We start from the raw sequence: 24,252 nt of genomic DNA, 5'->3' as shown, positions 1-24,252 counted from the left end.
GATCTGCAGCCGTTTTCTCATCGTTTTTATAGAATCACAGGGCCAGGATCACAGCAGCGCACACGGCCCACCCCTCCACGTTTATATATTGCTCAGGTGTGAAAAGTGGGTGGGATGTGTCCCAGATCTTTTGCATGATTTGAAGCTGGGTTAGAAACAAAGTGAGCAAAGAAGGTGCAATTATTTAAATACACCCAGTCTCTCCTTCAAGCTCAGCTCTGTGTGCACCTCTGGACCTTTCCCAGGATGTCCGGTTCTACAGCGAAGAGTCCACAGGCCGAGCACGAGGGTGAAGTGAGACTGTGCAGAGGTCATTTATGAGCTTGTAGGTCTCTACATGCTGCTGGGATATTTTTAACCTTAAAAATTCTTCCTAACAGCCCCCTGAGGGTCAGCACCTCTGCAGGAGAGCGTCTGATGGAAGAACATCAGCACAGCCATCGTTCACCGCACGCCACCTCCTCATCTTTCACACGAAGAGTTTGAGTCAGTGGAAAGAATGCGGCGTGCAGCTCAGAGGCAAAGTGACCAGACGTACAGTGATGATCAAAACAGGAAGTGGTCCAGAGGTGCACAAGGAGGTGACTCTGAAAGGAGTCCCGCTGATTGCACTTTGTGTGACGAGACCTCGGATCAATGAAACAGGCACGACTTTACAGACGTCCCAGCGTCCGCAAAGGCTAAAGCAGCAAAATGTGAACGCTTTGGGTAATCTGATTATTTAAAGATTTCAAGTTAAACATGCACTCCTTTACTGATTTATGACAAAGCCTCTCCAAATACCTCCATCACTTTCACGGTGACAGCTGAGAACTGCTGATTCTGATCGTCTGGCAGCTGCACGCTGGCGCACACGCGTGTGTTTTTTGGGAGGAAAGAGCGAGTCTCAGCTAAAAAGCTCTGAGCGAGCACCGTTTGTCTGAACAGAAAAGATAATCACGTAATTAGAATTTGCAGGTCCGAGCGACAGCTGCAGGGCGAATGCGAGCGGGACTGCAGAATGAAACGAGGCGACGTGGAGGAGGACGAGACACAGACGTGTGAAACAGAGAATGAGCGACACAGTCTGTGACGGCTGTCAGTGGAAGATTCTGCTCTCTTTGACTAAATATAATGTTTACAGAGCAAGTGGTCACGGCGGCTGGAGCAGATGATGACACGGTGCTGCTGTGCAGTAAAAGCTGAAATCAAACTGTGTGAAAAATGGTATCAGGGAATGGTGGAGGAGACCGAGGACAGGATGAAGGTGGAGAACAAGGCTGCAGCTTGTCGGAGACAAAAACATTCAGACTCAGTTTGGAGATGCAATCATTCCCATGACAATGTCCTCTGCCGCTGTCGCTCGGAGCTTTAGACAACTTCAGTCTGAGCAGGGCTGCTTTTTGTTCATGTAACACCATGTCACAACGTTTATCTCAGGCTGACTTAGATGGTAAGGAAAGGCCCTACTACAGTATACAAGCAGGACTCGATGAGTCTGGGGAAGAAGAACTCCCTTTTAACAGGAAGAAACTTCCAACAGAATGAGGATCGGAGAGGGAATCTGCTGAGACAGAATAAAGTTTGTGACAGAGCTAATGCAGCAGCATAAACACACGGTGAGCGCATCACAAACCATCAGCAGCATAACTAATAACTAAGGGAGGATTCAGGGTCACCTGGTCCAGCCCTAACTATATGCTTCAGCAAAAAGGAAAGTTTGAAGCCTGATCTTAAAAGTAGAGATAGTGTCTGTCTCCCGAATCCAAACTGGAAGCTGGTTCCACAGAAGAGGGGCCTGAAAACTGAAGGCTCTGCCTCACATTCTACTTTTAAATAATCTAGGAACAACAAGTAGGCCTGCAGAGCGAGAGCGAAGTGCTCTAATAGGGTGATATGGTACTACAAGGTCATTAAGTTAAGATGGGGCCTGATTATTTAAGACCTTGTATGTGAGGAGCAGGATTTTGAATTCTGGATTTAACAGGAAGCCAATGAAGGGAAGCCAAAACAGGAGAAATATGCTCTCTCTTTCTAGTCCCTGTCAGGACTCTTGCTGCAGCATTTTGGATTAACTGAAGGCTTTTCAGGGAGTTTTTAGGACTTCCTGATAATAATGAATTACAGTCGTCCAGCCTGGAAGTAATAAAAGTGTGGAGTAGTTTTCCTGCAGCCCATTTTATCTCATTTTCTGCTGAAACCAAACTTTAGTCTTTGTTTTTTCTTAATCATGGCAGTGATGCAGTCATGTATTTGTGTTTATGTGCAACAAATGTGATCAAATCACCACAAAGAAAAAGACACAGGAAAGCCCGGGGGCGGTAGGCTCATCCCTGCACAGGTGTACTCGTTCATTTCTCCTGCTAGAGGAGGTCAGTGGGGCCCAGGGGGTCTCCTCACAGCTTCATTTTGCTTTTCCTGTTAAATGATGACTTTCACGGGGATTAGGGGTGACGCTGTGCAAAAAAAGCCCCATCCAGGAATAGTCTAACATGAGGGGTAAAAGCCTTCATCAGTCATTAACTGTGTCCCGATTAACATTCACCTCAAAGACATTCAGACAGTCCAAACAAGAAGCTGCAGCTTTAAAAATAGAGCCATGTTAATGAAACACTCCAATCCTCTGTGGATGTACCGGGAAGTCTGACAGGTGCGTTTAAGGCCCGACCAAATCCTGTCGGTTTACACAGATCATCATCATCGTCGTCACTGAAGCCTTTCTGTGTGCGGCTCGCTTCAAGCTGCTCATGGCAAAAAAAACATCATCTTATCCCAGCAAGGCTAAAAATCCAGAATTTCAAACATCACGAGCAACTCTGAGGCCAGATTTACTAATCAGGTGCATTCGGCAGGTGATCCACCAGCAGTGCACCAAATTTACACAAAGACACAGCCAGTTTAGTTCAGTAACAGGCAACGCAACTGGGCAACTGAGCAACCGAGCACCAAGCAGGTCAAAAATAAGCGATGACAAAAGTGAAGCAGTGCATCTGCAGATTCACATCAGTTCTACCATCTAAACCTGAACTCTCAAAAAGCTGACGAACAGCTGACCTGAAGGATGCTCAAACATTTCCTGACCGATCCGAGTGTTAGTGAGGTTACTGTTACTGCTCCCTGCAGCCAGAAGCTGCAGGCATTTCTCTAACGCAGGTCAGAGCTCCTTAAAACGACATTTCACACTCTGAGCTCTCTGATACTCTTAAATTTAACACTCTGAATTCAAGTTCAATAACACCAGCAGGCCTCCGTCACACAGGCCCAGAGACTTGGTCGCTGACTGGCTGCTGGAAGTTGCTGGAGGTTTACAGTGCTGCACCTGAAACCTCCATGAGATTATTTGGATGAGCAGCAGATTTCCGTAGTCGTTAAGTGTCCGCACAAAAGAAGAAAATCTCATGTGGAGTCAAACGTTTTCCATTTCCCTGTTTGTAGAGCGGCGATGCAACCCGAAAAACACCAACCAGAGAAAATCTGACTCCAACGTAAAAGCTCTGCTGTACTGTGGCAACCAAAACATGCAACTTTTATTCTGAAGGCGAGTTTGAGCAGCGGTTGGTGAGTGTTTGCAGACGTGTCAGCAATCACAGACATCTGTGGGGCAGCGCCCTCTTTACAGCTGATTTCCTCAGGTTGCTGGGGGTCACTGATTGGTCCCTGTGTGAGGGGCCAAGACCTTATTACAGTATCTCGTCAACAGCAGCTTCATGAAAACCAGAAAAAGGTCTAAAAGTGATGAACCGTTAGTAAATCTGGCCCTCGTTCCTCATTTTCACTTTTACATCAAGAACAACAAGAGTAAATGTGATTAAGGACGATTAGCCTGTCAGACCTTTATCAGCAACATCGTGCATAAAACAGACTTTCAGCCGCTCTCATCAGTGACCTGACATGTCTGCGATGTCTTTGGAAGGTGCTGCCTGTCTCATTTTTTAGCTCAGTGAATGATAACCACATTCATCATGTAATGATTGAACAGCAGAACCACTGCTGGGATGACTGGCAGCTCCACCTGCCTCCCCGCTGGCTGCACTTCGCTTTGGATTCAGAGGGAAATCTCCTGGATTGCTTTGCTTTTCAGCACAAACAGAGCTGAAGCGGTGACAAACGGCGGCGGGGAGCGAGGAGAAAAACGTCTCCAGCATGTTTATCCTCCTCAGAAAAGCCAAAGATGGCAGGGGGAGGATTACAAAAGAAGAAGTCTGTACTCTGAGCAGAAATAAACCCAGTGTGAGACAAAGACGACCAATCATCTCAGCCGTGGTCTTGCTGTTTATGGCACTTAAAACCGAACTACCTGATGATTAAAAATGTTACACATAAAACCTCTGCATGAGCCTAAGACTGCATTTACAATCAAAATCTGGCTGCATAAATAAAAATCAAACTCAGCCATTATTATACATTTAAACACTCCAGCCCGCTCTCGCTGGCAGGGCGTCAAATAACGGCGTCTGTCAAACCGCTGGTGTTAGAGAAACCACAGACTGTATATAAAAGATGGACCCAACCACTGCACTAACAGTCGGTTTAACAAGCCCCCATGTGGAGCCTCAGATTGAGCATTTTAGCGGAGCCCCAGCTGGGCCTAAAAACTAGACTCTTTTCTATACTACAACCTGAGTTAGCGACTGTATGTTATTGTCATTTTTCACATGTAGCTGAAAAAACAGTGGCTCCATCGTGTTTCCACATTCACCTAACGAATCAAAGCTTCCTGGTTCAGTCGTGGGAGGAGAGACATATCCCTTTGAGGTTGTGTCAGGAACAGTAAGATTCTCCCAAATCAAACACGCTGAAGTAGCTGTTTATTAAAAGAGCCCCAAACAGTAGAAGAGAGTGTAAATAAATAAATCTTTGTGGTGATTCAGTGATTTCCCAGCACTACATGCTCCCTGCCTGTCTCTGCAGCCTCTGTGTGCTGAGATCTCTGCACTCCATGTTCCATCTGTGCCACACATTAGCTGTTAATAGCGCTACATTAATTGCACCACCCTCCAGCCTGTGCCAGTTGAAGCCACCGAGGTTAGCAACCTGCGGCTGGGAGCATCGCACAGACACAGATACCTAATGATAAATAACATAATAAAATCCCAGCAAACTCTCGCTCTGCCTTCATGGACAGTCTGTTAGTAGAGTAACCTCACAGCAGCCATGTTATTGATCGGATGATGTCGTAAAAAAAAGCTTCAACAGCACAAAAACAGTCCAGATGTCCAGTTCAGGTGAAGCTAGCAGACAGCTAGCAGCTAGAGCAACCTGTGTCACCATCCACCTGTCAGTCAAAGAGGCCACGTCCCCAATAATCTAAACAAGTGAGGTCCTAAACCACTCTCCCCCAGTGTAGGGTGGATGCAAACGTGTTTATTTCTGCTGTAAAGTTTTAACGTGGGAGTCTATCACTGCTGGAGCCCCTGCTGGACATTAGAGGAACTGCACATTAAGCACTGACTGCACAAGTTTTCCACTTGATTCACTTGATGAAACGTGCCGAGTATCCTGAAACATCCTTTCAGTGTGTCGTGTTGCAAACATATTTTAACCCAAACATGACCGCGGTATTTGGTGGATAAAACCAGCCGGCAGAATTTTATTGATCACTGCCAACTCTCCTGCTTCTACATGTGAATTTGGCAGCTGTTTCAAATTTGACCCTCACCAAAAAACACCTGACAGGTATCAATGAGACACCAGCAGGTTTGACAGAACAGCCGTATTTGACTCCCTTTGAATGAAGGCGCGTTAAACATAGATATAGCATGTATCTGTAAGCATATTGCTCATTTATAACATTCACAATTTCAGTCTAAGTGATAAATAAACCATTTAAATTAAACTCTATTGTTAAATCCTTCAATTAGTTGTTCACACTCGTCACACACACTCACATATATATATATATATTAATACTTTGCTCAATAATTATCTCCATGTTCAAAATATACTATCACACTGTTAAATACACTGTAAACTTGGCTGTGATTATAAAACACACCATAGACTGTAGAGATCAAACTCAGCCAGTTTGTAAAAGTCCGTCTTCAAAGACGTGGGGGAGCAGGCGACACGTTTACACTCTTACATCCGTAAAAATCAGAGAGCAGCAGAAACCACTTTCTCCTACTCAGATCACTTTACGGATCACTGTGATTTAATTCCAGCATGGCTCTAATGGTATAAGATGTGAAATCAGTCTGAAGGTGGATCCTCCCTCAGAGTACGTTCAGCAGAATAAAACTCCAACAGAATTATTCGGATCTGTTATTTTAACAGACGTGAATGTAACGTGAATGTGTGAGTGAAAGAAACAACCGACAGTCAGTAAAACTGTAGAGGAATGGTGCTGTTTCTGTGAAGACCGTCCCAACTTAAAGTGATATATGATAATAACAATAACTTGTTGACTAACTGAAGAAAATGCAACGCAGCCTTTACAAGGTCATCCAAGGCAACGGCAGCAGCAAGACACAGAATTCGGAACGGACAGGCAAAAGCTGCAGGTCTACAGGAGCTAAAGGTCATCTCTACCTTTCTTCAGCCCATCAAAAGCTTCTCCAAACAAGCTTTTCTTTCAGAATTCAGCCGGATGACGATGACGATGGTGACGACGACGAAGATGACGAAGATGAAGGGGTGGGTCTGTACATCTCGCCACCTCCGAGTTCAGTAAACCTTCCCGCCAATGATGACGTCGCCTCCCTCTCTTTGTCCTTCTTGCTCCCCGTGCACACCGACCTCTGAGCGGGTTTAAACTGCCACGTCACCTTCTTCGTCAATGACTGCTCCACGGTCGACATCCTCTTCAACGGTGGAGTGGCGGGTTGAGTTGCCATGGGGACGGACGGTGTTGCTGCCATGCTGGTGGTAACCCCGGAAACTCTCTCTGCTATGCCGTTGTTGTTCCTGTCTTGCTCCGTGAAGAGCTCGCTCAGCACTTCGGGTTCAGTGGTTTCTCCGAATAAGTCCCAGTCGGGTTCAGCGGGCAGCCGCTTCGGACGGCCAGATTTGCTCCCGGTGGCGGAGGTCCTTGACGAGCGGCTCGGATCGGAGTCGGACAGGTCCGAGTCCCAATCGCTGTCCCCTGCCACTGAACCGCAACCAAGCACAGACACATCAGCAGCTCCCGAACCTGAGCTCTCCGAATCGGACTCCCTAAAAAACAGAAGAGAAAGCCAGATGTACCCCTGAGATCAGACTAACTATCACACACATTCTCTGTTATCTTCATCATTTGTGCTTTTTAAAAGCACTAAAGCTCTGCTTTTAACCTGGTGCTCATCAGCGCAGGCTCATTCAGACTGATGCGAGTGATTGATTGGAGTGTTGGTAATCTGTGTGTGATTATAAATCAAACTGATTATTTCAAGCCTTTACCAATCTGTCTCAGAGTGATTGCAGTCAGTCTGAGTCAGATTGTGATGGGAGACAGGTTGCCTCTCACACGGGAAGGAATTACCTTCGGGCAACATAATGTCGCCAGTTGGTCACCAAACATTCAATGCAATCACTGAGCAACCACCAGTTTCTCCTGGTGGTAAGGAGGCCGGCAACCTATTTTTACTCTAGTGTCACTGAGACATTAGCTGACAGTGAAAAGAAACCAAAACTGGATGGATGGATGATCGGATGGATGGATGGATGGATGATCAGATGACTGGATGGATGACTGGATGGATGGATGATCGGATGGATGGATGGATGGATGGATGGATGATCGGATGGATGGATGGATGGATGACTGGATGGATGGATGATCGGATGGATGGATGGATGGATGGATGGATGATCAGATGGATGGATGGATGGATGGATGATCAGATAGATGGATGATCGGATGGATGGATGGATGGATGATTGGATGGATGGATGATCGGATGGATGGATGGATGGATGATCGGATAGATGGATGATCAGATGGATGGATGGATGGATGGATGTTTTTTATAAATGAATACATCTCTTTCAGCTGAGAGGTGAAGTGTAGACGAGTGCATACTCACTTGCCGCTGTAGGCTGTAGTTCCTGGAGGGCCCAGCAGGAGGCAGGCTGGAGCTGCCAGGTAGACGAAGCTGTCGGTGCACAGGAAATCTCCCTCCTCTGGCTTCTGTGGGGCGAGCTGTGTTGGCTTGGTGTCCCGGTTGGGGTTAGGCGGATCCACGTGCGTTTTCGTGCCGTGTGTGTGGTGGTGTATACTGTCCTTTTTCACGTTGTGGGCTTCTGTCACCGTGGTGACTTCACCTTTGGAGGCAGGTCTTGCAGACACAGCAAGGTAAACAAAGCTGTCCGACTGGACGAAGGGATCTATGTCGCCACAGTCCAGCCCTGATGTTCTGATTGGCTTCTGGTTGGGATCTAGAAAGTGTTTGATTGGCTGCTTTGAAGGAGACAGAGGAAGAGGGGAGTCTATTCCCATGAGGGTGACTTTTTTCCTGGGGGGCATGTCCTCACTTCTCAGAGCCATGGAGCTCTTAATAATGCTCTGCTCTAACGGCTTCTTGATGACTGAAACCATTCCCATCTTCCCATCTTTCCTTCTGTCCTCGCCTTCTCCCCTCTCTTCATCCTCCTCCATGTTTCCGCGCCCCGCCTCCTCCCTCTCGCCTTCGATGTCTTCTTGCGAGCACGTGTTGAGGAGTGACGGGTAGCACCACTGTAGCTCCGCGCTCTCCTCCCTCCCCCACTCCTTTAACCCTCCATCGTCCCCATCTTTCTCCAGCGACGTGCTGCTGCTGCCCAGGTCGGAACCACTGATTGGCTGGTCACTGTCAGAGCCGGCCTCTTCCTGGCTTTGATTGGATAAGGAGAGGAAAACGCCGCTTGAGTCGGACTCCAGTGTCAGGTTGGAGTCTGGAGAGCTGTCCTCTTTAGCAGAGCTGGAAAAGAAGAAAAGGACAGAAGGCGGTGAAGCATCCCCATGTGTGCTCAGCCCCCCCGAAGCCTTTAAAGTGATAACCCACTTTTCAGATCAAGGCCATTGATTTGTTTTAGCCGCACAGCCCCAAGACATCGGCACAGATATCCCGGGTGATGGACACATCACTACAAATGCATTCACTTTCTAAATTTTGCTGCGGCTGTGACACGGTTTGGTTTGTGTCTTTATTTGTAAGCCACGAGGAATGATCAGGTAGAGACAGGAAAGTTAACTGTGCAGTTTTTAATCAGTTTCTAATAAAACAGCTTCATATGAATGATTTCATAATGATGCTGATTACAAACACAGTTACAGCAGCTCCAGCCCTCAAAGCTTAGTTTGAAGAATATGATTAGAGATCATTTAGTTGGATGACATTTAAGCTTAGATGATTCAGCTCATCAAGGTACAGCTCGCTCTGTTCTGGGACGGTCACACAAAAGCTAATAAGAGCGAATAAAACAGCAGCTCGAGTCCATTAAACAGACAGTCTGATGTTTTTATTGCTCAGTGTACATATGTGTGTATATGTGTGGACGTGTATATCTGAAATCATATATGAATATCCAGTATTAAACTTTCTTCACAGTTCAGTCACACGAGCGTAAAAATAACCAGGAAAAATTGGTGGCTGCATTGATTTAAATTAAGTGGTTGGACAGCCAGTTTCGATTGCAAGGCGACTGCACACGTCACTGGCGGGACGCTATCTGCCAACCTCCTTGTTACTAGAGAGAACCGATGGTTTCCCAGTGATTGCATTGATTTTTTTGACCCTTGGCGACCAATTGGCAACAATCTGGTTGCCCAGTGAGACCTTTAACCTGTGGGAGGCAACGTGTCTCCAATCAGTCTGAGTCTGACTGGCAAAGGTTTGCAAATATTGCTGTCTTTATGAGTGCCAACATCAGCATCGGTCTGAGTGAGCAGAGCTCATCTCTGCAGTACCGCACTGGACTCGACTGCATCCTGGTTAGAAGAGCGAGTCTTTTTTTAAGTTCAGCTGCCATCCTGCAACAACTACGTCACTGTTTGTGCTGCAGTTCCTCAATTTCAGTTTCTCACATGTGATCATTTCAAAGGCAGTGACATCACTGGATTCACTGCACAGCTGCAGTAACTTCGGTCATCATTATTTTAATAATGGATTTCATTTATATAGCGCTTTTCGAGACCTTCAAAGTGCTTTACAATACCACTATTCAGTCACTCTCACATTCACACACTGGTGGAGGCAGCTACAGTTGTAGCCACAGCTGCCCTGGGGCAGAAGCGAGGCTGCCATATCGCGCCATCGGCCCCTCTGGCCATCACCAGTAGGCCGTAGGTGAAGTGTCTTGCCCAAGGACACAACGACCAGGACAGACAGGGCTGGAGATTGAACCGACAACCTTCCCAACCCCCTGAATCACGGTCGCCCCCTGCTCATTTTGACTGTAGTGTGATTCTGGCTCAAAATCAGCCTGATGTGTAATTAAACCCACCCTGTTTCTGAGTATGAAATCACAATATGACGTATTTTCATCCATGGAAATCAGTTTTTCTGATCACCTTGACGCATCGTTTTGGTCTCCAGTTTAGAGAAACAGCTCTGCCCATTTAGCTGCCAGTGCTGTTTCTGCACTGGTTCCTGTTCCCGTCAGTAATCCCATTACATTCAAACACGCCTGTATCTGTCCTCAGTTCACGAGACACAGGACAGGCCTTTGAGGGGTGGAAACATGGCTGATCCTGGATTCTGGCGTCCTGCAGTGACACTTTTAGATTCCTTACCTTGTGCCAGTGGTGGACGTCCCGGCAGATTTGGTTGACCAGGAGCCGGAAGGTCTGTCGGCGTCTGTAGCCGGTGAAGCTGTAGTACTGAGCTCCAAGCTGACCTGGGACCTGCTGCCCACCCCTGAAAAGAACATCACATATTTACCTTTTTAAACAGAGAAACAGATATAACCAGTGCATCCTGCCTTTTCTTCACTGCTGTTTTGTATCTGAGGCTTTCTTTGGTTCCTGGAAGGATCTAAGCAAAGAAAGCCACTGCTCACATGACAATCAAGCAGAAACGCTCCTGTTTTAAAGCCCTGATTTTTCCTTTATGGACCAGTGAATCTGTCACTGCTGCTACAGTTCATGAAGCATTTCCAAATCTCCACCTGGCTCTGACTCAACCTCACCCACGAGGGGGAAGGTAACACCACTCCCTGCCGTGCTGAACAATTATCACTGCTTTTTACATTTTACATTTACATGCAGGAATATTCATCCACACGACTTTGCTGCAAGTGGCTGCACACCTGAACCTGCAGTTCCTCTACGGTCCAGCAGGGGCTCCAGCAGTGGGAAACAGCTCGGCTCAGGTTTGCCTCCCACAGCAGGAGCTCCTCACTGCAAACTGTTAAAACCTCCTTCATAAACAGGCTTTTGTGAAGCTTTTATAAAGTTTTCATAGATGATCGATCTTCTCTATTATTGACTTTTGTTTGTGTTTCTTCTTTTCACTCTTTTCATGTCTTTTAAATGCTTTGCTGCTGTTTCTTCTAAATTCTGTGAATAAATACATCGATTGGAGGAGCAGGCTTCTGGCACCAGCTCACCACCACCTCCTGTTTTGGTCCAATAATTCACAGCCAGCATCACAGCTAAACTCTGAGTCACAAACAATACAGAACAGCGACTGAAATCCAAAACCTGCTCAGCGTCTGCAGCGTGATTACACCGGCGGAGCGCAAACAGCGAGCACAAACGCATCTTTCTCCGGGCTTCGTTTAAAGGGATTAAACACCTGTTGTTGTAAACAGAAATAAAGAAATACAGCCTAGAAAATCTGAAAATGTTACCCCGGCTGACAGACTCGATTTGATTTGTGTTTTATTGGAGCCAAATTCATTTTAATTTGGAACAAGAAGTCAGTGTGTGACTGCGACGACAGATGTTTCATTACTTTTATCCACCGTGTTTGGACTATAAATCCACTCATGTGGGTAAAATTTTTGCCGTCTCCTCGGACCTCACGTTTCTTTGTCTCCACCGGTCTTGTTCCCAATCAGCTCTCAGCTAACGAGGTGGTGTTCACCTTCATCCTGCCTGCCTCGTGTTCATCAGTAAGCTTCACTGACTCCTGTGTTTGTATCGTCTAACTCATCATCTAACGCTTCAGGCTGCCAGCATGTTTGTCAGGTGTGATTTCTAAAGCGGCGTGAACGTCCGTGTGTCGAGTGGGAGTTCCTGCAGGTGTGTGCGGTGTTTACCTGTGTACAGGCCAGCCTTCTCTCTCTGAGGCCCGGGGTGAGTTTGGTACATGTCCGCTCGCTCCCTCTGAGGCTCCAGGAGCGCTGGGTACGATTCCTGATCGTGGGGCTGAGACAGGTCGAGGTGCTCCAGGTCAGAGTCCAGCTCCCGGGCTCTCCTTTCCAGCTCCGTCAGGCTGAGCTCCGAGGCTGCTGAGGAGGGAGGGTGGGACCCTCCGAACCCGATGGGGGGTCGGAGGAGAGGCCAGCGCTGCAGGGAGCCCGAGAGGGAGTCTGCATCGCCTATTGCTCCTCCTCCTGCTCCTCCTTTATCCCAACCGTCATCCCACAAAGTGTTGACCATCTCAAGGACAGCATCCCAGCTCTCCACCCCTCCTTCCTCGCCAAGTGTGCCTCCTCCTCCCTCCACCTCTCCTTCTTCTTTCTGTAATGTCACCACCACCTCCTCCTCCTCCTCCTCCAAGCCTTGTCCAGCAGTTTCATCCCTTATCTTCATACTTTTCTCCTCCACTTTTTCAGGAGTTATCTCGATATCTCTGCCTTTTGTCGCTTCCTTGTACTTGTTTGCTTTGTCTTGGACTTTCAATTCGACTGCCATCTCTGCTCTTTCTTGTTTTGTTTCCTCCACCAGCCCCACCCCACCCTTCTCTTTGTCCATCTCCACTTTCTCCTCCTTTCTGTCTTTCTCTTCTTTCCGCTCTTCATTCCCTTTCCTCTCCTCCTCAGTCTTGTCCCCTTGTATTTCCTTGCTCTTGGATCTCTTTGGCTCCTCCTGCTCTCTGCAGATCCTCCAGTGCTCCAAGTTCTGCTCCTTCAGCGAAGCCCTGCCCACCAAACTGGACCCCAACCCCGGCTCCTGATGCGAGGGCTCTTTGAGCGAGCATCGCCCCACAATACTGGTGGAGTTTGTTATATTTGATAAAGGGTTCTCTGAGAAGTGGCCTGCACGGAGGTGGCCGAGTGGGCGTCTCTTCTCCAGCGCAGAGAGGACGGAGGGGAGGGGGGGGAGGATGGGGAGATTGTGGAGCGCTCCACCTTGACGAACGGTCCTCTTTCTCACGATGATTCGGCGAGGCCACGTGGACTCGATGCCTTCAGCTGGGCCTGTTGATTCGAGGTCTCCGAGCGCCCTGCTCTGCCGCGGGCTGACCACACCTGGCCGCAGCCCCGTGGCAGTGCCTGGTCGAGTCCTGGAGCTGGACTTGGAGGATTTGGACTTCTTGGATCGTGAACTTTTCTCCACGTGGCTGGATTCAGTTTTATCAATGTTGAAAGTCTTTTTCTCAGGTTGATCTGCAGCAGGAAGCTCGGTTTTATCTTCGGCCGCAGCACAGGTAGGACCCTTGTCTGCGGTCTTGGGGCTGTTGGCTTCAGTGTCAACCCCGCGCTCACTGTTAGTCTTATTTCCTGTCTCACTGCCGGCTCCACCTTCTACTGCTGCCTCAGGCTTAGATGTAGGAGCAATCGTAACATCGGTCTCAGGTTTTTCCTCCATCCTGGACTCCGCTGCGGCAACAACTTCCTTATTTACTTTAGCTACTTCAGCTTCTGCCTCACTCTGTCTCTCCACCTTCTTTGAAGTTGCCTTAGTCTCCACCTCTGCTCCTCCCTGTGGCTTCATCCCTGGACCAGATCCAGCTGCAGGATCTGCTCTACCTCCAGGCTCATCCCTGCTCTCAGTCACATTTGAGGGTGTAGCTTCAGCGATTGGTTCTGGTTTCGCTACAGCCCTTCCTGATCTTTCTCCACTCTTTGATGACCCTGCCCTGTGTACCTCCTTGTTTGCAGATGGAGCCATATTTTCCCTCCCCACCCCAGACTGCACTTTTCCTTCCAAATCCCGCCCCCCTGGTCTTGTTTTTACCTGGGAGCCCATCCTCGTTTCGTTTTTAACGCTGGGCCTGGATCCATTGTCATACTTGCTCCAGCTCTCAGCACGATGGTGTTCTTGTATTCCTGCCCTCATTTCAGCCTCCATCACATTTCCACCCCCAACCTCGCTCACTAACCTTGGCCCACACCCAGATTTACTATCAACCAACACCAAACCCACGCTTCCATTGTCGTATTTGGAAACCATGACCCCTCCCACACCTTCAGGGCCGACCTTTGACCCAGCTCTGTTCCTACCCACCGCCCCAGTGCCCATTCTTGGGGCAGCGCTGGGCGAGGGTGAAGGAGAGGGCTGGGGGAGCAGTAATGGCGTTGTGTCGAGACCCTGTTCGGACTCCAGAAACACAGAGTCTCTGTCCGAACGCAGAGGAACTGGTCGGCCATACCCGAAGGTCGCGAAAGATGTTTCCCTCCTCTCCCGTTCCCGTGCTCGCTCCCTCTCCAGCCTTCCCCTCTCCCTCTCTCTCTCCCATTCTCGCTGAGCCCACCCTCGCTCCATCTCCCTCTCTCTCTCCCTCTCCCACTCCCTTTCTCGCTCGCTGCGTCCCCATCCTCCTCCTCCCCCTCCTCCTCCTCCTCCTCGATCCCTGAGGTCCTGCTCCAGGTCGTGAGCAGACAGTTGGACCAGCGGGGAGCGGTAAGGGGATCTCCTCAGCTCTTGGGGGGGTGACAGCCTGAGGCTCTGGGTTTGGGAGTAATGCCTGGGCTGGATCACGTGGGGAGGTGAACAGCGTAAACTCTGAGTCTGACTGGGTCGAGGTTTGGCGGGGGAGAAGAACACCGGAGTGTGGTAGCCCGAGGAGAGAGGGGAGCCAGAGAAGGGAGAAATGAGGGGGGAGGTGAGAGAGGAGGACTGCCCCCCAGCTGGAGGGTAGTGCCCCGGGTTTAGATATCCACCTCCTCTGTCCATCATTTCAGATGTAGTCAGCTCCAGACACTCCAGGTGCTTCGGAGGCGTCAGGACTTTCCAGGAATGTCGACCATCTCGGCTCTTTGTGCTGTCTCCATGGTGATGGTGGTGGTGATGGTGGTGTTTCTTTGAGGAGGAGGAGGACACACCCGGAGCTGAGAATGAAGACACAGAGGGAGAAACCGATCGGGTGAACCGCCCCGGCGAATGACAGCCACCGTCATCTCCGTCCTGACCGCCGAGCTTCAGCGAATCATAGATGGCTCGCTCGTCCAAGCGCCGAACAAAGGAGGGGTTTGGCGTTAAAGACCGTGGCTGCGAGTCAAACATGTCGGGGGGCGCTCTGCTGACTCGGAGCGAGCCACTCGTAGAGTAGCTAAAACTGCCCTCGCCGCAACCGTCTCGCCGTATGGACCCTCCAGGGTGGTGGTGGTGATGGCTGTCAATCTGCTGATTGATGCACATGGTGTCATAAATGGATCGCTGGGGTACGTAGCCATCCCCGTATCCCCCCTCCATCCCCCCATCTCGCCCTCCCACTCCACCATCCCCAATTCCATGTTTCTCCAGGCAGCAAGAGCTTTTCCTGAAACACCCGGGACGGCTGAGAGGCTTGCCCATGATTGGTTGGATGGCTGAGGGTGGGAGGGGTTGGTGGGAGTCACGGGTGAAGCTTGAAGAGCGAATTGTGAAGTCGTTAATTTGACTAAATCTAAAAGAAAAATTCAGGCAGTGAAGGACGCATGGCAGCTGGGTTTGAGACGGCCATGCCAGAATAAAACGTCACATTCAAAAACATGTTCCTGACGTGTGTTCTCTCTGTTTTAATGAGAAGTCAGGAGCATCTCTGATGATCAAAGTATGACACTCCTGCAAAAAAGTGGCCGTCATGTCAAATAATCCATGACATAACAACGGTGCAAACAACATGAGGAATCCGAAATATTCCAAACAGCTTTCGGAAAACGGCAAGAAAAGATGAAACGGGTCCAGTTTTTATGTCCACACAGTTGCTGTTTTTAGCTCATCTTCTCTCCCACTCTCCCCCCGATGTGCCTGCATTTGTATTTATTCTGGCTGTTTATTGTTCTGTGTTTGTTCGCAGCCAATTAAATCTTCATCCAGCACACCGGCAGTCCGTCAGACAGAGCGACGGTGGATGGACGACTGAATCCAGTCAAAGCCTCTCGTCTCATTCTGGCCGTACTCGATGATTAGCTTCGTCTGGCTGTGGAGAGAGAAAGCAAATAAAAATAATTTGCATGGAAAAGAGCCTGAAAAAGTCTCTCCGTATGTATCAAAGTCAGTGAGCAGGATATTAGGTAATAATAGCAATGAACACACAATTACAGGGACTCTCATTCAGGTTAGTTGACAATAGAAATTCCTTCATTGGTGGTGCTGGACACAGTCCTGAGAGAAAAATGACCCTAACTGGGCTTGAGACTAGCCTGGATATGGCCTTTACTTTGCAGGGAACCTCTACGGAAAGATGCATTTAGCTTGTGTTGATGCTGGAGCGTGACCACTCTCAGGAAGTTAAAGTCTGAATTCGATTTCAAGTTTAATCGTAAACTGAGAGCGTTTCTCTAAAACTTTCCTCTGACAGTGCCTGCAGAGCATTTGACAAACTCAGGGGAGCAGTGTGCTGTCCAGAACATAGTGAACCATGTCCTCCAGCCTACAGAGTGCTGCAGAAATGAAACCCTGTCCACATATAAAGAAATTCACTCGTCCTGCATCACTTAGTGGCTGACAGGTGGCAGCCAGTGGACGTTCCAGGATTTGGTTGGATAGGTAACCTGCTAAAGTCCTGCAACAGACTGGCAACCAGTCCAAAGTGTATTCCACCTCCAGCCTGTGACAGATGGAAAATGCTCAGGTGGAAGAAGATGGATGGAAATCTATGTAACTTCCTGTCATGTGTCAGTCAGCGCCATCTTTTACTGTTGTGAGCAGTCATTTCAATGACTCCCCTCAAAACTGAGATAATTCAAACTAAGCTGAGGTGATTCAATTAAGTTTGAAAATATAGGTCACTGCTGGAGCTTAAACCTGACCAAGGGTCTAACACTAACCCTGTACCCTGTCTAAATACAACCAGGTACTTTTGGCTCCTGTACCTATTTGTGTACTTTTACTCTAGTAGATTAGGTTTTTTTCCTGAGGATAACAAAGTACTTTTTGTAGTTTAATCCTGGGGGCGATCGTGGCTCAAGAGTCGGGAGTTCGCCTTGTAATCGGAAGGTTGCCGGTTTGAGCCCCGGCTTGGACAGTCTCGATCGTTGTGTCCTTGGGCAAGACACTTCACCCGTTGCCTACTGGTGGTGGTCAGAGGGCCCAGTGGCGCCAGTGTCCGGCAGCCTCGCCTCTGTCAGTGCGCCCCAGGGTGGCTGTGGCTACAATGTAGCTTGTCATCACCAGTGTGTGAATGGGTGGATGACTGGATATGTAAAGTGCTTTGGGGTCCTTAGGGACTAGTAAAGCGCTATATAAATACAGGCCATTTACCATTTACAATCCTAACCAAAGCTGAGATAACTCATCATCTCGTTAGGTTAGAAAATCATTCAATTGTTGGGCTTAAACAAAAAGCTCCTAGTCTAAAGCTAACCTGGTACTTTTCAGCCTAAACATAACTGAGTACTTTTTGATCTTAAACATAACCAAGTATGAAGCTAACTTAGTATAATTGAGCCTAAAGGTAACCGCATACTCGTGGTACTTAAACCAGGAGTATTATTAGCCTAAAACTAACCAAGTACTTTCTGGCCTAAAGCTAAGCCAGTATTTTTTTTTAGCCTAAATACGACCGAGTACTTTTGGAGCTTGAACCTAATGAAGTACTTTTGTTGTCTTCACATGAGTACTATTGCTCTAGTATGAAAGTTATGTTTAGCTAACCATAGCTACGTCTTGAGCCTAAACATAGCTGAGTATGTTTTTAGTCTACATGTAACCGAGTACTTTCAGTCTAGACGGAGTCAAATATTTTTGGTGCCTCAGCCTAAGCAAGTGCTTTTTACCTAAACATTCTGGACACTGCTTTTCGTGCCTGAAGCAAATGTAACATAAAGAAAGTCGAGCCTAAAAGCAAGCTTGGGACTCGAGTCCTGACCTCGTGCGTCACAGCTGAGAGTTGCATATTTAAACCCGGCTCATTAGCACACTCACCGGCACCAACATCCACAATTACAGAGGTGCTAACATCATCCTGGCCAATTGCTGGTGCTATTACAAAAAGGCTGTTTAGCTAAACTCTTTGGACATTTTACACAGGTATAGTTCTTACAGCCTAAAAGGTGAGACGTCCTTTCAGGACACTGATGTTAATGCAGCACCAGCTGCTTTAATGCTCGATGAAAATAAGTTTAAAATGGCCTCAATATTCCTGCAAATTATCCATTTTAATTTCAGAGCTGATTTTCCATTTTTGGTGTAAGGTTTAATGCACTAAAGTGGTCCATCACATAGCATTCTTTATCACCTCATAGACTTTCACAAACAGGACGTATTGAGTTCAGGTCTAATTATTAAAACTCAGGGTAACGATGTCTGCCCTGCAAGGGGCCAAAAGGGCAAATGTGTCTTAGTAAGCAGTATAAGGTGCCTGCTTTAAGCCTGTATTTGTATAGTGCTTTACTAGTCCCTAAGGACCCGAAAGCACTTTACACATCCAGTCACCCACCCATTCAAACACACATTCAAACACACATTCACACACTGGTGATGGCAGCTACATTGTAGCCACAGCCACCCTGGGGCGCACCGACAGAGGAGAGGCTGCCGGACACTGGCGCCACCGGGCCCTCATCCAAGTGGATGATGAATGAAAATAAAATTACATAAAATAAACGAACAGCTCCTCCTGCACCCAATTTTGCACCTTGTTAAATTAAGACTCTGTTACCTGAGAGGGTACAGTCCCGGGGACAAACTGTACCAGTAAACGTACAAGAAGCTAATTTATTTTCTGCAAAAGGCTGTTGAAATGTTGACATCCAGCACACAAACTGAGAGATGTGCTAACCTCAGAACCACAGCAGACGAAAAAAGTTCAAATCACAATTTACAGATTCACAAACTGAATGTGGAGAACTTGTCATCTCCACATGAAGAGAACTGATTGACTCGTGTTCTGAACATCTTCAGAAAGCTTTTCACAGTCCTCGCACTCATACCCGTCTCCAGCGCGGCGGTGAGCACTCGGAGCTGTCTAATTTCCATCAGCCGTCAAAGAAGCCTATTGATAGTTGAGAATAATTCCAGGTCTCTCTAGCTCTTTCAGCCTTCGTTCTCAAGCATCCTCTCCCTCTCCTGCTCTCTTTCATCGCTGCCACCGCCACCTGCTCTATTTTCCAAACCAATCAATAGAAAAGCCAAAACCTTATCAGCGTGGTCACAGTCAGTCAATCCACTCCGTCGATCTCAGTCCCATCCTGCTGGCGTGCTGTCATCCCGCTTCAAATCAGCATCCTCGTTTGTTTTTCTTAACTGGCATCTCTGCCCTGTCGCCGCTCTCTCTCTCTTTATCTCTGCTGTTTCTCTCTCTCTCTGCTGTGAATCATGCCTTCTGTCAGTGGAAGGTTTTTTTGACAAGCGCTCTCTCTGCCAGCCAACACACCAACGCAAACCCTCCTCCTCCTCCTCCTCCTCCTCCTCTCCCTTTCACTCTCTCTCCCTTCGAGCTTTTCTTCTCCTCGACTCAGCCTCCCTCCCTCCCGTTTGCACTCCACACAGCTTCGGGGCTTTACGAGCTTTGGAGCTGCAAAGAGACCAACTTCTCCTCTCCATCTGCCTCTCTTTCCTTTCCATCTCATCCCTCGTTCATCATCACTCTTTATCTCTCCCCTTCTCTCATTACCTTCTAGATTTAGTTTGACCTGAGTGGGTTACCCGTGGGAAATCATCGTCATTATACGTTTTAGAAATGAGGCAACGAAGGAGAAAGAAGGACAGTCAGATAGATCTATCTATCTATCTGTTCTGTATCTATGCTTCGGACTCCCACACTCTCTTTCTTCCCTGGCTCGCTCCATCCCTCTTGTAGCCCTCTCAGTTTGCCCTCTACCTCCCACTCTTCACCTCCGCGTTAATGCAACAACACGCATCGGTGTGGAGGCGGCAGGGAGAGTAAGAGCGACACACAAAGAAACAGCAACAATGGGTACGCACATTACTGTACACTGCAATTTAAAAGCATCGTCATCAGCGGCAGCGTTTGACCATAAACTGCTGTGGATGGGTTTATTTTTTACCACCAGGAGACATAATGCACGCCTGCACCTGTGTGCTACGACAGGTACGCGCTCTGTTTGGTTCCATTTTATGCTGAATGAATAGAACAGGAAATGTTCACCATGTTTGGGCAAAATAAAAATTAAATAACACACATTAATAAATGGAAAAGAGCCACCCACAGCAACACAAATTTCCTCCACTAAAGAAGAAAATGTCAGCGTGCTGCCCACGCGCTTTGATTGACAAGTGAGCTCATAAGATCAGAAACGCGCCGCAGTCACACTTTAAAACCACTGCCAAGGCTCCACAGTCCACTTTAGTAAAAGCTTTTCCTCCCAGGAAGCTGCTCTGCTGGATGTTCATATTAGACGTGGATAATTTCAAATAATGAAATTGCTGCGAGTGCAAGCGGGAGTTTTGACTCTTCCATCCACTGTTCCCTCGAAGCTGAGCACGTGAGCACCGCTGACACAGTCTCCCCGCACAGAAAATCAGCAAAATAAAATAAATACATGTATTTACTTTAATTCCAATTCAGGCTGGATGATTGACCGTGTCAGCAGTGTGCGATTGCTCACGCGCTCAGCTTAGAGGGAACATTGCTTCCATCTGTATGATGTCATAGAAGGGGCGTGTCGTTAATATGGTCATCACGCAGGCCTATAGAGGTTTGAACCATCGGTTACCAGGGAAACATAATTATTCCCTGACTGGTTGGCGACTGGTTGGTGAGTGGTTGCTGGAGTTTGCTGTGAAATCATTGGCTAAAACCAGAGGTCTCTGTAGTTTGCATGGACGGTAACTTCTACCTTCCTTTAGCATGTCCAGAAACACGGCACGAGATTGATTGACCATGGTCTACAGCCAATCAGGACGCAGAACACAATGTGCTGTAAAAAACAACAACAACAACAAAAAAAAAAAACCATGCTAAATTGTAGTGGTGCAACGGATCAAAAACATCACGGTTCGGATCAGTTTTTGGATCAGCATCCAAACATCATCAATTCAATTCAATTTTATTTATAAAGAACCAAATCACAGCAGCAGTCGCCTCAAGGTGCTTTATATTGTAAGGTAGACCCTACAATAATACACACCGGTCATTATATCGCACTCCGCTGTGATACAATGAGCTGTCACGGTCACGTAGCTTTCCGTTGACCGTGACAGCTCCACCCATTTGTAGTAGTTAGAGCAACAGAAGATGCCTGGGACAGTACAGCCATAACTTTAAACTTTTCCTGCTCATACATGCTTGGAACGATCTTGCCACTAAAGTGGACGCAAACGACATATCATAGCGTGGCTCAAGCACATTCATCACAGTTTAAACCCCTTGTTTTGCACAACAGAATACGGCCTCCCGTCTGCAGCTAAACACCCCAACAGCTTCTGTAATAGCTTTAGCCGGTCGGACTGGGCAGCAAAGGGCTGCTTAAATAGCGCAAACTCCTCTGCTCCTGCACTTGGACCGCTAGCGCTGGCCAGAACTATCGCTTGACAGACCCACCACGCCACCATACACATACTTTTTTTTCTTCTTTTTCGAATCCTCGGGTCACGTGCGTACCGAACCGTGGAGTGGGATCGGTTCGGATTACGGATCAACCGCGATCCGCTGCACCACTACCAAATTGCAAAAAAAAAATCTGCGAAACAGTGAAAGGTGAACCACATTATAGTGACCGCTGCGTAACAAAATATGTAAAAGTTAAAAACTTTTTTTAAAAGTTTCTTTTGAAGTTTGCTGTTTCAGTCAGGTAAGAACTTTTACTCTGAAGATGGTTTTTGTCATTTTTCATGGAAAACAGTTTCATGACTGCTCGGCTGTTATTAGCAAATGTTTTCAGATAAGTCAGTGTCTGCCACACTGACTGTGGGCCACCAAACCATCACAAAGGAGGTTTTTGGTGCCACTGATACTACCCAACAATCACTCACCATCTGGTTGAGGAATATACACTCTTCACCTGTTAGGATCATGTAACCCGAAGCACACAACTCTGGCTGTGTGAGGGGGGAGCCAATCAGAAGATCAAAAAGCTTCCTCTGGTCTCAACGTGAGGAGGGGCTCAGAGTAGACCGCTACTCCTCAAAGGAGCCAGCTAAGGAGGTTCAGGTGTCTCCTTGATGCCTCGTGTCCATATTGGCTGAAAACTCCTCACTGCCCCTTTAGAAGAGCTGGAGGAAGTGGGTGGGGAGACGGAGGCCTGAGCATCCCTGCATGGATGGATGGATGGAGTACTTTCCCGAATCCATTACTGCAGCAAGGCTATTTAGGCTCACTTAGTATTTAGCCAGTGGATGGTTCTGAAAGCCAGCAGGAGCCCTCACTGCACAGTCGAACACTGAGGCAGCAGTTAACATGCATTAGAATGATTTCATTTATTCTCTGGAGGGAAAATCTTTTCTAAAAACGTATTTCATTAAAACTGGGCCAGTCGTCTCTGTGACGCTCGTGTGATTGACACACAGACTGACTCACACTCGTCTTTATTATTATGCTGGCTTGCAATGTGAGCTCGAGCGGTGTTGACTCTGCGTGTCTGCTGAGACAAGATGGACAGAAACATTCGTCTGTGTGAGAGCAGCCTGTAAATCTGTGTGCACACCGCACAGCTGGGCTTCATAAGAGGAACATCTGTGAGCATGAAGCCCCGGCACAAAGTGCGAGGAGCTTAGTGCTTCTCTATATTCAGATCTACACCTTTACGTGAAGTTGTCAGTCCCCCTAAAGTCATAACTGAGGAACTGTGAGGGCAGCAGTAGCAGGGAGCATTAGCTGATAACTCCACCCTCACATCCAAATATGGCCATTTCCTGAAACACAAAAACAACACGGCAGCATCCAAAACACGACCTCTGAATCTTAAAAATCAGGCTCCAGAAACCAAAGACAGCAGCACGCACCTTTTAGATACAGTCTTTGTCATGTTACATATTCCAGCGGTGCTTTATTCGCTCTGTCAGTCACGTCTTTCTCCGTCTGGAACAAAAACCTCATGCTGTACAAACAGCTGATCCTCTCACTCTTTCACTCCTTCCACGTCATCTGTAGAAAATGTTGAAACGCCGTCAAATCCTGCAGCCGGCTCCCAGTAAACAAATGAATCACCTAAATCAAACGCTTGGCTGCCATTTCAGCTGAAACAGAACGCAGATAAAAGACTAGGTTCGAAATCTATTCAGACTCATCCCAGCAGGCCTCTGGGGCAGCATATGGTGGCCTGTAACTGACACATATACTACAATCATGCTTTCACTGTGAGAACAGCCAGTCACAGCAAAGAGCCAGCACGGATGTCTTACAAAATATATCACATTACATCCATTATTCATTATGATATATGGCACGTCCAAGCTTCGATGAACAGGAGGTGTTCTCAGAAATGCATGTGCAGTAATTTATGCACATGAAGACCCTCACATGCTTCGTTCGATGCTCCAATCAGGGATCTTCTCTGCAGCATTAATCAGTTTTCACTTAGTCTGTGATTTTTCCACAGACTGTAAATGCAAGATGGACGTTCAGTTCTGAAACCAGCGACCGTAAAGCCGTCTGAGCTCAGCTGATCAGGACGCTCATTTTCTCACAAACCTCAATACAATCAGACTTCAGAGGAGGCGCCCCCTGCTGGGCGTTACAGAGAGAAGGTTTGAGGCCCTGAGCTTATAGCTGGTCTCTGGAGCTGATCTGTACTTTTTAAATGTTCGCATTTCATGCAGCTCACCAGAAAAATCAGTGAGAGGCGGTAAAACCGTTCAGGTCAGCCTTCAGTCTGAGGTCAGGTCTGTTTTGGCGTCGGCAGCGTGATTAAACAGTGGTGAGGGCGAGCGTTACCGTGGTCACAGTGGGCCTTTAATGAGCCCCGCTCCCTGCTGCTCGAGCAGCCGAGGATAAAAACAGCGAGCTGAAAATGACCGAGCGTGACTCTTGGTGTGTCTGTAATGAGGTTTCCTGGTTTCATCCCAAGTGAATGTTGTGGGCCGCAGCGCCCTCTGGTGGATGCTCACTGATGCTGACGATGTAGTGTGAAGTCAGCTTCTCACCTGGTTTTTCATGTGAGTAG

At 47.7% G+C, this 24,252-nt stretch overlaps 1 protein-coding gene across 3 annotated transcripts; it reads right to left on the bottom strand.

Moving 5' to 3' along the window:
- Positions 1 to 2,028: 2,028 nt before the first annotated feature.
- On the bottom strand, positions 2,029 to 21,048 carry LOC120745045. Of its 3 annotated transcripts, none has more exons than XM_040049651.1 (5): positions 19,325 to 21,048; positions 12,136 to 16,166; positions 10,667 to 10,790; positions 7,980 to 8,852; positions 2,029 to 7,131 (listed from the first exon to the last, which is right to left on the bottom strand). In XM_040049651.1, exons 2-5 carry the CDS (start codon positions 15,557 to 15,559, stop codon positions 6,558 to 6,560), a joined length of 4,995 nt encoding a protein of 1,664 aa, XP_039905585.1. In that variant the 5' UTR covers positions 15,560 to 16,166; positions 19,325 to 21,048; the 3' UTR covers positions 2,029 to 6,557. The 3 variants fall into 3 exon arrangements, with proteins under 3 accessions (XP_039905585.1, XP_039905587.1, XP_039905588.1); XM_040049653.1 differs by lacking the exon at positions 19,325 to 21,048 and adding an exon at positions 19,120 to 19,313; XM_040049654.1 differs by lacking the exon at positions 19,325 to 21,048 and adding an exon at positions 16,283 to 17,231.
- Between the last annotated feature and the right edge of the window lie 3,204 nt (positions 21,049 to 24,252).

The sequence above is a fragment of the Simochromis diagramma genome, unplaced genomic scaffold, assembly GCF_900408965.1.
Source record: "Simochromis diagramma unplaced genomic scaffold, fSimDia1.1 OVJJ01000456.1, whole genome shotgun sequence".
In the NCBI taxonomy this organism is placed as follows: Eukaryota; Metazoa; Chordata; class Actinopteri; order Cichliformes; family Cichlidae; genus Simochromis; species Simochromis diagramma.
Note: the sequence above shows the minus strand (reverse complement) of the source record. Positions and strands in the feature narration are given on the sequence as shown.

Coding starts and splice junctions, on each gene's coding strand:
- LOC120745045 (XM_040049651.1), bottom strand. CDS start 15,559: ATGGGCAAGCCTCTCAGCCGTCCCGGGTGTTTCAGGAAAAGCTCTTGC. Junction 10,791..12,135: donor GAAGGCTGGCCTGTACACAG/GTAAACACCGCA, acceptor TGTTCTTTTCAG/GGGTGGGCAGCAGGTCCCAG. Junction 7,132..7,979: donor ACTACAGCCTACAGCGGCAA/GTGAGTATGCAC, acceptor TCTGTTTTTTAG/GGAGTCCGATTCGGAGAGCT.